At 38.9% G+C, this 16,168-nt stretch overlaps 1 protein-coding gene across 1 annotated transcript in view; it reads right to left on the bottom strand.

Annotated features, from left to right (window-relative positions):
- Nucleotides 1-13,156, bottom strand: part of LOC147370956 (uncharacterized) — a 103,293-nt gene extending 90,137 nt beyond the window's left edge. Inside the window, exons 1-2 of the mRNA XM_086406482.1 lie at nucleotides 12,963-13,156; nucleotides 3,036-3,210 (exon numbers count right to left, since the gene is read on the bottom strand). Of these exons, the coding sequence (XP_086262608.1) occupies nucleotides 3,036-3,210; nucleotides 12,963-13,033 (246 nt within the window). The 5' untranslated portion in view covers nucleotides 13,034-13,156. The remainder of the gene's footprint in view (nucleotides 1-3,035; nucleotides 3,211-12,962) is intronic.
- Between the last annotated feature and the right edge of the window lie 3,012 nt (nucleotides 13,157-16,168).

Below are 16,168 nucleotides of genomic sequence, written 5' to 3'. Positions count from 1 at the left end.
ATGCTAAGTGATCTGATGATAGAAAAATAGATATGGCTCTATTGGAACATACACAGAAAGACCCACAAATTTTCAAAAATGAGAAAAGTTTAAGGAAATTTTCTGGAACATCAAGCATATCAATCTTCATGTGATAGTGGTCCCAGAAGGAAGAGAGAGAGAGAGAAGGGAGTTGAAAATGTATCTGATAAAATTATTTTCTCATTGATATACACTGAACTTATTTTTTAGAGCTCCAAAGGCTTTTTGGTTCCAGTTTGCCTAAAGCTCTGTTTTCCCTTATATTTTATGTATATATTTCCTCCAAAATCCATAATTTTTAAACTGCATCATACAGTTTATTTTGAAATGGATAGTGACCAAAATGATGATTAAAATGTACACCTGTAAATTTCTAGGATATTGGGAAAGGATATTGAAAAGCATAGGGGTTGGGAGCCTACTTAAACTGTGAAGGGAACAGGATTATAGAAATTATCTTTGATGTTAACTTCTCATTTAAATGCTTTCTTCTCTGCAATCACCCTCTGTGTTTTTTTAGCCTTCTAACTTTACTGAGGCTTTCAATGGCTAAGTCAAAGATCTCTCCTGGTAAATGTCACACTGCACTTGAAAATATGTGGGTTATTTTCAAATACCTTTTGATACTGATTTCTAACATAATTCTATATTGATAAGAGAACAGACTCTGTATGATCTGTTGAGTCTGATAACAGACTCAATAGCTTTAGACTATGAAAAATTTTTGCGCCTTATTTTATATCCCTGAATATGTTCCAGTAGCTCCTAGTTCGCAGTATGAGAACTTGAGTAGAATTTATATCCTACTGTTGTGTGAAAATTGTGTAAATCTTAATGATGTTGAATTGGTTCATAGTGTTTTTTAGGCCTGCTGTATCCTTCTACTTCTCTGTATGTTTTTTCTATTCACTTTTGAGGGTTGGATATTGAAACTCCAACTAAAAATCTTAATTTATCTACTTAAAAAATTGTAATATATATAGTGTAACAATATGTAATCTTGTTCTGTATTTTCCAAGTCTCCTGTAAATGCACTATCATACTTTCATGATCAAAAAAAAAAAATATTGTGGCACATTAAAATTTGTGGAATGAATATATGTCAGTGATATTATTGTAGCTTGGTATGTACTTATATAAATCAATGTGTAAATATTGTCAAATGTCTGAATTTGAATCCTACACTAAATATACTTTCTGACTCTTTGGAGGAAAACTGGATGCATGGTTTTTGGAAGGCATCTAACAGTCTGCACTTCAGTTTTCTCATATGTGCATTGAGGGCATTTGCTGAGCTATTTCTAAGAGCCCTTCCTACACTAAAATTCTATTAGTCTGAGATCTACTCCCATTCTTCCTCTCATATTCCATTGAGGTAAAAGCCCCTTTGATCTTACAGTCATCTTCATCTTTTATTTAACAAGGGTGGCTCTGTGTTCTCCTGACTGTTCTAAAAAACTCATAAAGAGAAATCAAATTCTTTTAGACCCTCAAGTCCTGATCGACTGAGACCTTTACATCCTAACAATAGCTATTTGATACAGTCACTGGATGAAGCAAAGTCTCTTCTTCTGTTGATGCGGCTTAGTGACTGTGAGTTCAGCCAGCCAAAAAAATCCATTTGATTGAGCAGTCTTAGTACTGGACAAGGTCCTATCCCAAGGTAATACATCCAATGCTAAGATAAGAGAAAATGTTGGGTTATCTTTTGTTAGAATCTCTGTGAATCCAGATGTCTTTGTGGTTAACTTGGTAGGGGGGGTTGGGGGAAGTATGGTTTAGGAAGATTTATATTTTTAAAACGTGAATTCTGTAGTATCTGAAACAAAAGCAGCAATCATTGAGGGATAAACTATATATTGATATTAGCTCTGTGTTTTACAAAAATCTATACAGTGAGAGAAACATATATGTATAGTGAATCTACATACAATGATGCAAAATTTTTGTATCTTAATAGCTATATGCATGTGTAAGATAAAATCAAGATATTATTCTTGACTATCAGTCAAATGACTTAGTGGAGGTAAGCTACTTTATGATAAAGGGAGTTCCACATTTCAGAAAAAAATATTCCTAGTTGGGAATGTATCAGTTCAGTTCAATCACTCAGTCGTGTCCAACTCTTTGTGACCCCATGAACCGCAGCACACCAGGCCTCCCTGTCCATCACCAACTCCTGGAGTTCACTCAGACTCACGTCCATTGAGCCAGTGATGCCATCCAGCCATCTCATCCTCTGTCGTCCCCTTCTCCTCCTGCCCCCAATCCCTCCCAGCATCAGAGTCTTTTCCAATGAGTCAACTCTTTGCAGGCCAAGAAAATTCCCAAGCAGCATTTTTAAATATCTATATGGTGAGAAGTTTTATTTATGAAGTTTTCAACATTTTCAAAGCATCTGAATATCACTTTTAATGGTTCATTGATATTGTTAGCATCTTGTCCCATGTCCATTTCCAAAGGCTCCAAAAGTTATATGGCTAAAACCATGAAATTTTAAGCTGTCCTTAATAAACTGCAAAATGACTTTCTTCCACTTTTTTGTCTGACTCCTAATAACTCTTAAATGTCTCTTCTCTTAAGTTTTTCCTACACCTATTTCCCTGGCAGATTAATCACTAGCACTCTGTTTTATTTAAACAGAAAATGTGGATGTATCTTAATACATATGCTTTAGTTGTTTCCATACCTATCTCTCTTATGAGGTTGTCTTATTCATTTTTCTGTTCCTAATACCAAGCACAAAGCCTCACACACAGTGTGGGCTTAATAAATACATGTTTCTGAACTGGTGAGAAACATGAAGCCCAGAGGAAAGCTGTGTTCAGAGATTACACAGCTCAATAACAGTACTCAGGCTAGAATTCAAATACACTACTTTTAGCATAATGACTTTAACATAATCCAAAACAGAACTGGGGAAACAGACTCTTGGAGGATACAACAGAACACTGTGTGCACCAGAAACCAGGAGAAAGGAGCAGTGACCCCACAAGAGACTGACCCAGACTTGCCTGTGAGTGTCCAGGAGTCTCTGGCAGAGGTGTGGGTTGGCGGTGGCCTTCTGCAGGGCTGGGGGCACTGAGTGGAGCAGTGTGTGCATGGGACCTTCTGAAGGAGGTCTTCATCATCTTCATTACCTCCACCATAGTTTGGCCTCGGGTCAAATAACAGGGAGGGAACACAGCCCTGCCCATCAACAGAAAATTGGATTATAGATTTACTGAGCATGGCCCTGCCCATCAAAACAAGACCCAGGTCCCCACCTCAGTGAGTCTCTCCCATCAGGAAGCTTCCATAAGCCTCTTATCCTTCTTGATCAGAGGGCAGACAGACTGAAGACCACAATCACAGAAAACTAACCAAGATCACATGAACCACAGCCTTGTCTAACTCAATGAAACTATGAGCCATGCTGGGTGGGGCCACCCAAGGCGGACAGGTCATGGTGGAAAGTTCTGACAAAATGTGGTCCACTGGGGAAGGGAATGGCAAACCACTTCATTATTCTTGCCTTGAGAACCCCATGAACAATATGAAAAGGCAAATATATAGAACACTGAAAGATGAACTCCCCAGGTCAGTAGGTGCCCAATACACTACTGAAGAACAGTGGAGAAATAACTCTGGAAAGAATGAAGAGACGGAGCAAAAGCAAAAACAATACCCAGTTGTGAATGTGACTGGTGATGAAAGTAAAGTCCGATGCTGTAAAGAGAATACTGCATAGGAACCTGGAATGTTAGGTAAATGAATCAAGGCAAACTGAAAGTGGTCAAACAGGAGATGGCAAGAGCAAACATCGACATTTTAGGAATCAGTGAACTAAAATGGACTGGAATGGGTGAATTTATATATACTACTGTGGGCAAGAATCCCTTAGAAGAAATGGAGTAGCCCTCATAGTCAACAAGAGAGTCCAAAATGCAGTACTTGGATGCAATCTCAAAAATGACAGAATGACCTCTGTTCATTTCCAAGGTAGACCACTCAATATTACAGTAATCCAAGTCTATGCCCCAAACAGTAAGGCTGAAGAAGCTGAAGTTGAATGGTTTTATGAAGACCTACAAGACTTTCTAGAACTAACATGCAAAAAAGATGTCCTTTTCATTATAGGGGACTGGAATGCAAAAGTAGGAAGTCAACAGATACCCGGACTAACAGGCAAATTGGGCCTTGAAGTATAGAAGGGCAAAGGCTAACAGAGTTTAGCAAAGAGAAGGCACTGGTCATAGCAAACAAAGTCTTCCAACAACACAAGAGAAGACTGTACTCGTGGACATTATCAGATGGTCAATACTGAAATCAGATTGATTATATTTTTTGCAGCCAGATATGAAGAAGCTCTATACAGTCAGCAAAAACAAGACCAGGAGCTGACTGTGGCTCAGATCATGAACTCCTTATTGCCAAATTCAGACTTAAATTGAAGAAAGTAGGGAAAACCACTAGACCATTCAGTTCAGTTCAGTCGCCTAGTTGTGTCCGACTTTTTGTGACCCCATGAACTGCAGCACTCCAGGCATGCCTGTCCATCACCAACTCCCAGAACATACCCAAACTCATGTCTATTGAGTCAGTGATGCCATCCAACCATCTCATCCTCTGTAGTCTCCTTCTCCTCCTGCCCTCAATCTTTCCCAGCATCAGGGTCTTTTCAAATGAGTCAGCTCTTTGCATCAGGGGGCCAAAGTATTGGAGTTTCAGCTTCAGCATCCGTCCTTCCTATGACCTAAATCAAATCCCTTATGATTATACAGTGGAAGTGACAAATAGATTCAAGGTATTAATTCTGATAGACAGAGTGCCTCAGAACTATGGACTGAGGTTATTGACATTGTACAGGAGGCAGTGATGAAGACTATCCGCAAGAAAAATAAACGCAAAAAGGCAAAATGGTTGTCTGACGAGGCCTTACAAATAGCTGAGAAAAGAAGACAAGTGAAAGTCAAACGAGAAACGGAAAGATATACCCATTTGAATGCAGAGTTCCAAAGAATGACAAGGAGAGATTTAAAAAAAGCCTTCCTCAGTGATCAGTGCGAAGAAACAGAGGAAAACAATAGAATGGTAAAGACTAGAGATCTCTTCAAAAAATTAGACATACCAAGGGAATATTTCACGCAAATATGGGCACAATAAAGGAAAGAAGTGGTATGGACCTAATAGAAGCAGAAGATATTAAGAAGAGGAGAAGAGGTGGCAAGAATACATGGAAGAACTATACAAAAAAGATCTTCATGACCCAGATAATCACGATGATGTGATCACTCACCTAGAGCCAGACATCCTGGAATGCGAAGTCAAGTGGGCCTTAGAAAGCATCACTAAGAACAAAGCTAGTGGAGGTGATGGAATTCCAGTTGAGCTATTTCAAATCCTAAAAGATGATGCTATTAAAGTGCTGTACTCAATATGCCAGCAAATTTGGAAAACTCAGCAGTGGCCTCAGGACTGGAAAAGGTCAGTTTTCATTCCAATACCAAAGAAAGGCAATGCCAAAGAATTCTCAAACTATTGCACAATCATCTCACACACTAGCAAAGTAACACTCAAAATTCTACAAGCCAAGCTTGGAGAACTGTGAACTTTTAGACGTTCAAGATGATTTTAGAAAAGGTAGAGGAACCAGATATCAAATTGCCAACATCCACTGGATCATTAAAAAAGCAAGAGAGTGCCACAAAAATATCTACTTCTGCTTTACTGACTATGCCAAAGCCTTTGACTGTGTGGATCACAACAAACTATGCAAAATTCTTGAAGAGATGGGAATTCTAGACCACCTGACCTGCTTCCTGAAAAATCTGTATGCAGGTCAAGAAGCAACAGTTAGAACTGGACATGGACCAATAGACGAGTTCCAAATTGAGAAAGGAGTGCATCAAGGCTATATATTTTCACCCTGCTTATTTAATTTATATGCAGAGTACATCATGAGAAACGCTGGGCTGGATGAAACACAAGCTGGAATCAAGATTACCGGGAGAAATATCAATAACCTCAGATACGCAGATGACACCACCCTCATGGCAGAAAGTAAAGAACTAATGAGTCTCTTGATGAAAGTCAAAAAGGAGAGTGAAAAAGTTGGCTTAAAGCTCACCATTCAGAAAACTAAGATCATGGCATTCGGTTCCATCACTTCATGGCAAATAGATGGGGAAACAGTAGAAACAGTGGCTGACTTTTTTGGGGGAGGGCTCCAAAATCACTGCAGTTGGTGACTGCAGCCATGAAATTAAAAGATACTCCTTGGAAGGAAAGTTATGACCAACCTAGACAGCATATTAAAAAGCAGAGGCATTACTTTGCCAACAAAGGTCTGTCTAGTCAAGGCTATGGTTTTTTCCAGTAGTCATGTATGCATTGGAGAAGGCAATGGCACCCCACTCCAGTACTCTTGCCTGGAAAATCCCATGGACGGAGGAGCCTGAAGGGCTGCAGTCCATGGGGTCGCTGAGGGTCGGACACAACTGAGCGAATTCACTTTCACTTTTCACTTTCATGCATTGGAGAAGGAAATGGCAACCCACTCCAGTGCTCTTGCCTGGAGAATCCCAGGGACAGGGGAGCCTGGTGGGCTGCTGTCTATGGGGTCGCACAGACTCGGACACGACTGAAGCGACTTAGCAGCAGCATGTATGCATGTGAGAGTTGGACTATAAAGAAAGCTGAGAACCGAAGAATTGATGCTTTTGAACTGTGGTGTTGGAGAAGACTCTTGAGAGTCCCTTGGAAAGCAAGGAGATCCAACCAGTCCATCCTGAAGAAAATCAGTCCTGAATATTCATTGGAAGGACTGATGGTGAAGCTGAAACTCCAATATTTTGGCCATCTGATGTGAAGAACTGACCCTTTTGAAAAGACCCTGATGCTGGGAAAGATTGAAGTTGTGAAGAGAAGGGGATGACAGAGGATGAGATGATTGGATGGCATCACTGACTCAATGGACATGAGTTTGAGTAGGCTCTGGGAGTTGGTGATGGACAGGGAAGCCTGGCGTGCTGCAGTCCATGGGGTTACAAGGAGTCGGACATGACTGAGTGACTGAACTGAAGGACATTGTAGGTCATATGGTACAAACTATTCATTTTATAAATATGAAATTTAATAATAATAACAGATAATTAATAACACCCTTTGTGTACAAGGCACTGAGTGAAGCACTTTACATGTATAAACTCATTGATACTTATGGCAATTCCTGAAGGGTAGATCTTATTACTATGGTTCATTGATTTAAAAATACACATTTTCACATTTCCCACTTGAATATCTTCAAACTATAAAAACTGAAACCAGAGTATCACCTCAAACATTTTGGAAGTTATGTGAGCTTGGAAAAGATGAAAAGGAAAGGAATTGAAGATAACTGTCTTGTTTTAAAAATTAATAAATGTAACTATTGGGTTTACCCATATTCAATTTTTTTCACAAAATCTCTAAGATGTAAAAATAAACTTGACAATAACATAATTTCTAATTTTTTTTTTACTGATTTTTCAGGCAAGAAGTGCTTATGATCCTCCAAAAATAAGAAGAGTTAACTCCATTACCTGTATCACATATAATATGAGAAACATCATTTGTCTGAGGTCAGCATGACACTCAGTGATCCAAGTTGGGGTATGGCTGCAACAGCCAGGATTGTGGATCCTGGCATTGTTTTCCAAGTTAATGAGGTCAAAACCAGGCACATAGACAAGGATCATTTCTCAGTAGGAGGCCAAAGTTACATTTCGGAAGTTCAGTCACTATGTCGTGTCTGACTCTTTACAACCGCATGGACTGCAGCATGCCAGGCTTACGTCTTTTACCATCTCCCCAAGTTTGCTCAAACTCATTTCCATTGAAAGAGTGAAGGACAGAGCTGCTATTCAAACCTACATGAGGCCAAAAATATACTTAAAGAGTCAAAGATTGTGGTCAATGTTGAGAGAACCTAACTAGGCAAGGGGCAGAGCAGAGTATGACAAGATACCCCAGCCTGGATTCAGGATTTAAATCAGACCAAAAACACACAAAAACACCAGGAGAAATAAGTCTAAATCGGAGAAGAATTTAAACTTGGGGGTTGAAAACAAGCAACTGTTCTTCAAAGAACTGAGCAAATTGTGACACTCCCCTTATTTTGAACCATGCTCACCAGAAAGGCTTCTGAATGTACTATTGCTTCCTAAATAGACATTAGATAGGAAAGAATCTGATACAAGCATCCCAGTTCACTTATCACTGCATTTCTTACTGTAAATAAAACAGAATTATGGAATTTATCCATTTTCTACGAGCTTGAATAACACGAGTCCACTCCTGAGCAATAGATCAGCTCTTTCTCTGATAAAACAGCAGGAACAAAAGAGGACAAAACTCCAAATATGTTTAATCCACCAAATGAAAATATCTTTATATATCAAAAATATAAAACAGACCTAGGTAAAAAGCCTCTTCAAACCAATGAACTCTGCACAACAGCCATAGTGTAACTCTACTGGGAGAAAATTAATCCAGAATAACTTCATTTTCAAAATAAGACATTTCTTGCTGCCAAAACTATGCCTACCATAATCCATAATTCCATACATTTTATAAGAAGTTAGAAGGAAATAAAACAATAAACTGAACTAAAAGAAAAATAATGTAAGATAGAACCCCAATAATCTAATACATAAAACAAAATTCTTCCCTTAGCTAAATATTAGATATAAATAGATACAATGCTACTATGCATAAATAAAGATAACGGTATATTGGTAGCTGTTGGAACTTCAATAATTGTGCTCTTAAAAAAAATACCAGTTATCCCATGTCCAGATCTTGGATTCTGATACCATTCTCCAGTGAAAAGGACCAGAGTTCACCAGAGAAATAGCTGGCTGTTTCTAGAGCCAAGGAAGGGAACAGACATGATGAATCAGGAGCATCTTAAAGGGTCAGAAAATAAGAAAAGTGCTCAGAGAACAAAAGATTGGGGCCTGTCAATGGAGCTGGAGTGAAAGAGTTCCAAATGGCCAGAACTGCAATAATTTGAAAAACAAAAAAACAATAGTATTGGATGATAATCCAAAGCATACAATACATATCTCAGGTCCATACAGATATCAATAAATGATGTAATGAACAAAGGAGGGGGAAGAGACAATTCTGTCTTATGAAGAATTTCAAATAATTTATTTGAATGCTCCCATTTCCAGGAAATGGAGCTTAAATCATGCCCTACTTTTTTTTTTTTTTCTCTTTTTTTAATTTAAATTTATTTATTTTAATTGGAGGCTAATTACTTTACAATATGGTATTGGTTTTGCCGTACATCAACATGAATCCGCCATGGGTGTAAATGCCCTACTTTTAAGTGTGAGCTACCCAGAGTGACTGGCGTCCTTAGAGCAAGGAAAACAAAGAGAGGAATTAACCTCAAAGTGGAAAAACCTTGCGAGCACTGCCTCAACAAGATGATTAAGATTAGCATCATCACTAATAAATCATGGTAATAACATGTAGCCTGATATGATGTGATGAGAATTCACCTCTCTGGTCTTGCTCCCAAAAGCCCGTGACCCTAGTCTAACAAAGAGAAAAACATTAGACAAACCCATACTGGAGGATGCTCTACAAAGTACTCCTCAAAACTGACAAGTTCATTAAAAAATAAAAAAAAGAAAGCTGGAGAAACTATCACATATGGAGGAAACTGAGGCAATATGATGACAAAATGTAGTGAGCAGAAAACAGACCTTAGGGAAAAAACTAGTGAAATCTGAATAAAGTATGTAGCTCAGTTAATAGTAACAAACCAAGGTTGTCATCTTAGTGTGATAAATATACCAGAGTAATGAAAGATGTCAACATCAGGGGAGCTAGAATTCTATATTATCTTTGCAACTTTTCTCTAAGTCAAAATGTACTTGAAAATTAAAGGTTATTTTTAAAAAAGAGAACTATTGTTTTCTTCATACTGTGGCACTATGGATTTTTTAAAAGCTATGTAATGAAAAATTCTACATCAGATGGATTTTGACATCTCTAATTGTTCTTCTATAGTAAAGTCACCTTGAAAAGATTGCATTCAGATTGAGCAACACAGCAATTCAATTATATGAAACATCAAACCATGCCCACTCAGGATTTTGGAAGACAAAGCTTTCTGACCTCAAATACAATAGGGTATCCTCTTTTGATCCTTAGTTTCCAGCAAAGGCTAAACCTTTGCTAGAATAGATGACAAATAAAATAAATATATAGATGGCAAAATAGACAGTAAAATAAATAGATGACAAAATGAAGAAAAATACAACCAATAAAACAACCCTGTCATTATAGTTTCTGTCACTGAGTTTCTCTGGAAGAAAATGAGCAATTTATGTCTTGAAAGACTGTCCCATGAGAAGGAGGGTTGTGATGAAAAGTTATTTATTCTTTAATAATTTATTCAATGAAAAAGTATTGCTTGCCCATAGTGACCTAGTGATTCCAGAAACAGAATGGATAAAGCCCTGTCATCATGCTCCTTGAAATCACAATCTGAGGGATAAAGATGCACAGGGAAGGGGCATTTAAATACCCTGAAGACTGCTAGAGCTGCCTTTTCTCTCCAATATCTGTGTTTTGTAACATATGCTGGATGCTATCTCAGAACATCCTCTCACCCTGCACCATGAGTGGTTACAAATGCAGGAGCCATTCCAGATTTACGAGGAAAAATAATTATCAGATTAAAAAGCTACCTCTAGAACCATTATCTTTTTTTTTTTTTTAATAAAGCCATTACTTCATGGTAATTTCTCTATTGCATTCAAATATTGCCCCTGCTATAGCCATTTGGGCTTTTAATATTTTTTACACCCACATATGAGCAAGTCACCAACATGACCTAATGGTATAGGCTTTACTTTAAAAGATTTATGATTCCTAAAGATTTACAAAGGCAACTCCTAAATAAGTGAGGAATGTGTTTTGTCAACACCAGGGTCTTTGTTTATCCCCTTTGCCTTATAGTCTGTATAAAACATGTTATCTAACCACTACCAGACCTGACCAGTAAGCCATGGTACCACTGGGATTATTTTTTCTAAGTCAATTTTATTTAGGAATAAAATAAACTCACTTTTCAACAAATGAATATACCCATGTAACCACCACAGTGATAAATCCTAAAACATTTTTCCATCACGCCCAAAAGTTCCTTCATGCCTCTACTCTCTGATTCAGGCACTCATTATGTTAATTTGTATCCCAGAGGAAGTAGATGCCAAGAGATAATTCCTCATTAAATAGATCTAGGGGAAATAATGTGAAGGATAAAGGGAAGAAACCAGGGTGTGGAGAACCTGTAGACCAATGCAGCTCTGATACAAGCGAATAAAATGAGAAGGCAGGAGGAGAGGGTAGAGAAATACTCAGACAGCGCAGTGCAACCCCAAGAAAGCCTTGGCCAGGTCAAAGGGGCATCCTCCAGTCAGTCTCCCATAGAAGAGTCCTGCATCTCTTAGGAGTGGGCTGGAATCAGCACCTCCTCTGTGTTCGGGCATTGTGTAGGGGTATCCCATTGTAGGATGGACCACCATTATGTATGCATTACCTAGTGCTGGACACTTGCACTGTTTCCTGTTTGGGGCTATTATAAATAGAGCTGTATGTTTATGGACAACTCTTTGTGTAAACACATGCACTCATGTATCTTGGGTAAATACGTAAAACTAGAATTGTTTGGTCCTATGATGGGGAAACAGTGGAAACAGTGTCAAACTTTATTTTGGGGGGCTCCAAAACCACTGCAGATGGTGACTGCAGCCATGAAATTAAAAGACGCTTACTCCTTGGAAGGAAAGTTATGACCAACCTACATAGCATATTCAAAAGCAGAGACATTACTTTGCCAACAAAAGTCCATCTCATCAAGGCTATGGTTTTTCCTGTGGTCATGTATGGATGTGAGAGTTGGACTGTGAAGAAGGCTGAGTGCCGAAGAATTGATGCTTTTGAACTGTGGTGTTGGAGAAGACTCTTGAGAGTCCCTTGGACTGCAAGGAGATCCAACCAGTCCATTCTAAAGGAGATCAGCCCTGGGATTTCTTTGGAGGGAATGATGCTAAAGCTGAAACTCCAGTACTTTGGCCACCTGATGCGAAGAGTTGACTCATTGGAAAAGACCCTGATGCTGGGAGGGATTGGGGGCAGGAGGAGAAGGGGACGACAGAGGATGAGATGGCTGGATGGCATCACTGACTCAATGGACGTGAGCCTGAGTGAACTCCGGGAGTTGGTAATGGACAGGGAGGCTTGGCGTGCTGCAATTCATGGGGTTGCAAAGAGTCGGACACAACTGAGTGACTGAACTGAACTGATGGTAAGTGTAGTTTAACTTTGTAAAAATCTGCCAAACTTTATTCCCAAGTGTTAGAGTCACTGCATATTTTACAAGATGTCCAGTTGCCCCCATCCTCTCCAACCTATGGTACTATCAGTATTTTTAATTTTAGCCCTTCTAGTGAATACCTAACATATTTCATTTTGGTTTTAATTTGCCTTTCCTAGTGATGAGGAGCATCTACTCCTACGTTCGACCATCCCTCCCAAAGGGACTCCCATTAGATCACCAGGTTAAAGTCATTTAAATCAGGTCCAGGTGTTCATGAGGTTACCAGGTGTAATCTGTTAAGTGCAGATCATGATTTTTCAGTGTTCCTTACTGAAGGAAGAATAGTAAAAATATAAAGGAAATAATCTCAAGAGGATTTTAAGTCACTGCTTCGAATATACACATATTCTTTTCACCTTATGTCACCTAGATATTATACTTGGTCATTTTACAATTACAATTGCATCTAGCTGCTAAAAACAGAGTTACAACCACAGGACTTAATTATTCTTCTCACATAACAGTAGTAACCCATTGGTGACATTGATTCAGGATTTCAAGAATACTAGTGCTTACGTACCTGAGATTCTCTTGACTTTTTTTCCCAAGGTCCCACAGTGCTTGCTCTGACTTCTGCCATCTCACCTCCATCTCAGGAGGGTAGAACCGGAAAGGGGAAAAGACGTGACTCCCAGCTGAGGCAGCCTTTTTAAGTGGCTCCCTGGAAGCCCCGCCCAATGGCGTGTAATCATACTCACTAGCCACCCAATCGGTGAGGGGAAGCGGAGAAGCTTGAATTTTTTTTTATGTCCGGTATTAAACTGGGCATGATACTGTGATCAATCATATAAGAGTTCTGTGCCTCAATGAAAAGGACAAAGCTGATATAAAGGATGCAACTAGGCATCTTTATGGGCTTCTTCCGAGGCCATAAAGTGATAAAGGACCCGTCTGCCAATGCAGGAGATATGAGACATCCGTTGGATCCTGGGGTGGGGAAGATCCCCTGGAAAAGGTCTTGGCAACCTACTCCAGTATTCTTGCCTGGAGCATCCCCGTGGACAGGCAACAGAGGAGCCTGACAGGCAACAGCCCATGGGGTCGCAAAGAGTTGGACACGACTGAGGCGACTGAGCAGGCAAGCAGGAGTCTTTACAGTCTCCTTCCCTTTACCCTTGATGGTCTGAAAAGAACAATCTTAAATTACTCTTCCCTATTTGATCACTTTTAATTCACTGCTTAATTCATGGAACATCTTTCAATCTAACGTCTCTGTAATTGTCTACATCTGATCCTTTCAACATATTATATCCTTCTACCTATTTATCTATAATTAAATCCTTTCTTTTAAAAACACCTTCCTTGCTTTATAAAACACTATTTAATGCTGGTTACCCACTCACTCACTCACTGCCAGGTTGCTCCTTCTCAGTATCCTTTTTGGGGGTCCCTTCTTTACTGGGGTCCCTCTTCCCTTCTTATTTCTATACACTGTCTCTGGCAATGTCATGTACAACTATGACATCAATTTTAATATGCCCTACTTCCCATCAGTACCTTCTTTTATGTCTCTTTTAAATTATCACCTGCTAGATATATCCTTGAATTGCTAGCTACCTACTAGATACTTCCATATGAGTATCTTACAAAAAATCAGAGTCTAGATTTTCAAATTGAAATTGTCTCTCTCCCCATTTTTCATCCCAAATCTCCCATATTTCCTCTTGTACCTGATGTTCTAGAATTAATAAGAATTAGTGGAGGAAAGATATGACCAAAATATTATAAATCCCTTATATGGATCAGAAGGTTAAAATATTTTTATCCTCCATATTATTTCACTGTCACTACAGCCTTATAAGAAAGATACTTTATTGTATCTATTTTATAAGGGAGAAGCTAAGACATAAAAAATTAACAGTTAAGACCAGAGAGATAATAAATGATATCCTCTCTTAGTCTCAAGTCCAAAATCATTGCCTTGGGCTATTTCACACTTTTTTAATCAAAATATCTGACATAACTTTCTGTATACCTACTTGGCTAAGGAAAGTGACTTCTACCTCAACTCTCACAAAACTCAGCAGTATACCTTTAAAAAAAGTTTACTCTTCTGTCCCACAGCTGTCGCTTTTAATGCAATGTCTTAGCCTTTCTTACCCACACTAATACAGATAACTTTCAAAGTCCTCTTACTAGTGATACTAGATTTTTTTCTTCATTCTCCCCCCCCAAAAAAGAGATATTTGCAAAACTAAATTCTGTCCATGTCAGCATTTTGATAATATTCCTTCAGTGATATGTTATTATGTAAAGAACAAAGGCCAGTTCCTTAGTATTATAAAGTCTGCTATGGTTGGGCTCATGTCTGTTCCTCCCTGTCATCCCACATTTGCCTGTGGAATTATTTAATGACTGCCTAACTTTGCATAGGCTGGCCCCTGCCCCTGTTTTGATAGCTTTTCTTTTATTGTTTAGCATTTGGATTCTCTTGGAATTTCCTGGCTTTTCTAAACAGATATAGTATGCCATATTCTTTCACAGGTGTTTCAATCTCGTACATCACAGTAGTCTCACTGCAGGTCCCAATGTCTAAACAACAATAAGACAACCTACTCTGACCTCTTTGATGTCAACAAGTATGTCATCTTAATCTCTACAGGTTTAGTCCCTAGAATAGTACCTGTTTCTAAGAAATCAACAGTCCAGTTTGAGATTCATTAAATAATATACAGTAGGGTTTCTCCTACCACAGGATGGACTTAAAGTGCCATATTAATATAGATTTTGTTACTTATCTGTAATTTGATTTGTTCATGTGATTTCTTCTTCCCCACAGTTAGCAAAAATGAAGATACAAGGTAACCCAGGTTCTGTAAGATGTTAGTCACATAAGGAAAAAAACAACCAGTATTATGTCCTTTATACAGCCAGAGAAATGCAGAAAATGTTTTCTAAATGGCACAGGACTTTTTTCTTTTCTTTATTCTACAACACATTTTACAACAACACTTGCTCCTGTGCCTCAGAGTATTAGTCAGCTTTACTAAAATAACAAACCACCCCAACTTTCAATGACTTACTATAACAAGTGTTTCTTCCTCATTAATGTTAACTGTATCTGCATTCTTACTCTAGGCAGAGGAACTTTTCCATGGGTCCTCTGATTCCAGGACCAGGGATGGAATAACGGTACCCTCTGAGACTAGCTGTAATGGTACAAGCACAAGCTGCCCTACCTAAGTGCACTCCATGATTCTGCCACATCACTCATTTTACCTCATGAGTCATGTGGTCAGGCTACTGGATGGAGTAGGAAGTTCAGGGAAGTGCTGAAAGTCGCCTGTTGTACAAAGTCAGTCCTAAAGGAACTCAGTCCTGAATATTCATATGAAGGACTGATGCTGAGGCTGAAACTCCAATACTTTGGCCACCTGATGCAAAGAACTGACTTATTGGAAAAGACCCTGATGCTGGGAAAGATTGAAAGCAGGAGGAGAAGGGGACGACAGAGGAATGAGATGGTTGGATGGCATTGCCAACTTGATGGGCATGAATTTGAGCAAGCTCCAGGAGTTGGTGACCGATAGGGAAGTCTGGCATGCTGCAGTCCATGGGGTCGAAAGAGTCAGATACGACTGAGCAACTGAACTGACTGAACTGTTGTACAAAATAGATAGTAGTTAACACAACTAAAAAGCCTAGAGGAGGACTGCCTTCAAGGATAGCTTGATTTGATGACTAAAAGATTTCACCAAGAATCTGTCAGTTTGAGGTAACCAGATG

This window comes from Bos grunniens, chromosome 6, assembly GCF_055505025.1.
Source record: "Bos grunniens cultivar Pamir isolate PY7600 chromosome 6, Bosgru_T2T1.0, whole genome shotgun sequence".
NCBI lineage: Eukaryota > Metazoa > Chordata > Mammalia > Artiodactyla > Bovidae > Bos > Bos grunniens.
This window is presented reverse-complemented; position numbering and strand designations above follow the sequence as displayed.